Genomic DNA, 513 nt, shown 5'->3' with positions numbered 1-513 from the left:
TAGGCACTCCATTAAGGCAAGTTACCAAGGTTTCCATATGCTTTTCCCATTATTTAGATGTGTTATGTATTGCCCTTAGGGGCAGATGTCATCAAAAATACTAAAGTTAAATTCATATATTTACAACAAAGCTTTAGCATTGGTAAATAAAGGAGAATTGCCTCCGTGCTCAGGCCATCACCTTTAAACAGTATCCTACGGTAACTAGTGTCCCCTTGACTCAACACAGGTAGTGAGCGGAGGTGTAGGTTGTAGTGATGAGGGCTTGGGCCTGTGTTGTCGACCAGTCACTGGCCCTGAGCAGCTCCTCCTACCTGGAACCCTTTTCCTCAGTGCACAAGGTAGTGACATGTAAATGTTGGGTTTGGTGTATGTCTTCATAATGCCTTTTTGTAGAACTTTCTTTTCATATGTTTTTGAGTATTTGAGATTTAGAGCTGCCCATTAGTATTCTTCATATTGATGTGAAAAATGTAATTGCTTTTGGCTTATAATTAAGTTTAAAATGATTGC

General features: G+C 39.6%; 1 protein-coding gene across 1 annotated transcript in view; it reads left to right on the top strand.

The window, feature by feature from the left end:
• The window catches only part of LOC119585708 (cytokine receptor-like factor 3), a gene marked incomplete at its 5' end in the record, with an annotated part of 6192 nt that overhangs the window by 4431 nt on the left and 1248 nt on the right, over window positions 1-513 (top strand). The window contains 1 exon segment of the mRNA XM_037934388.1: window positions 230-341. Within this exon segment, the coding sequence (XP_037790316.1) occupies window positions 230-341 (112 nt within the window).

The sequence above is a fragment of the Penaeus monodon genome, chromosome 20, assembly GCF_015228065.2.
Source record: "Penaeus monodon isolate SGIC_2016 chromosome 20, NSTDA_Pmon_1, whole genome shotgun sequence".
NCBI lineage: Eukaryota > Metazoa > Arthropoda > Malacostraca > Decapoda > Penaeidae > Penaeus > Penaeus monodon.
This window is presented reverse-complemented; position numbering and strand designations above follow the sequence as displayed.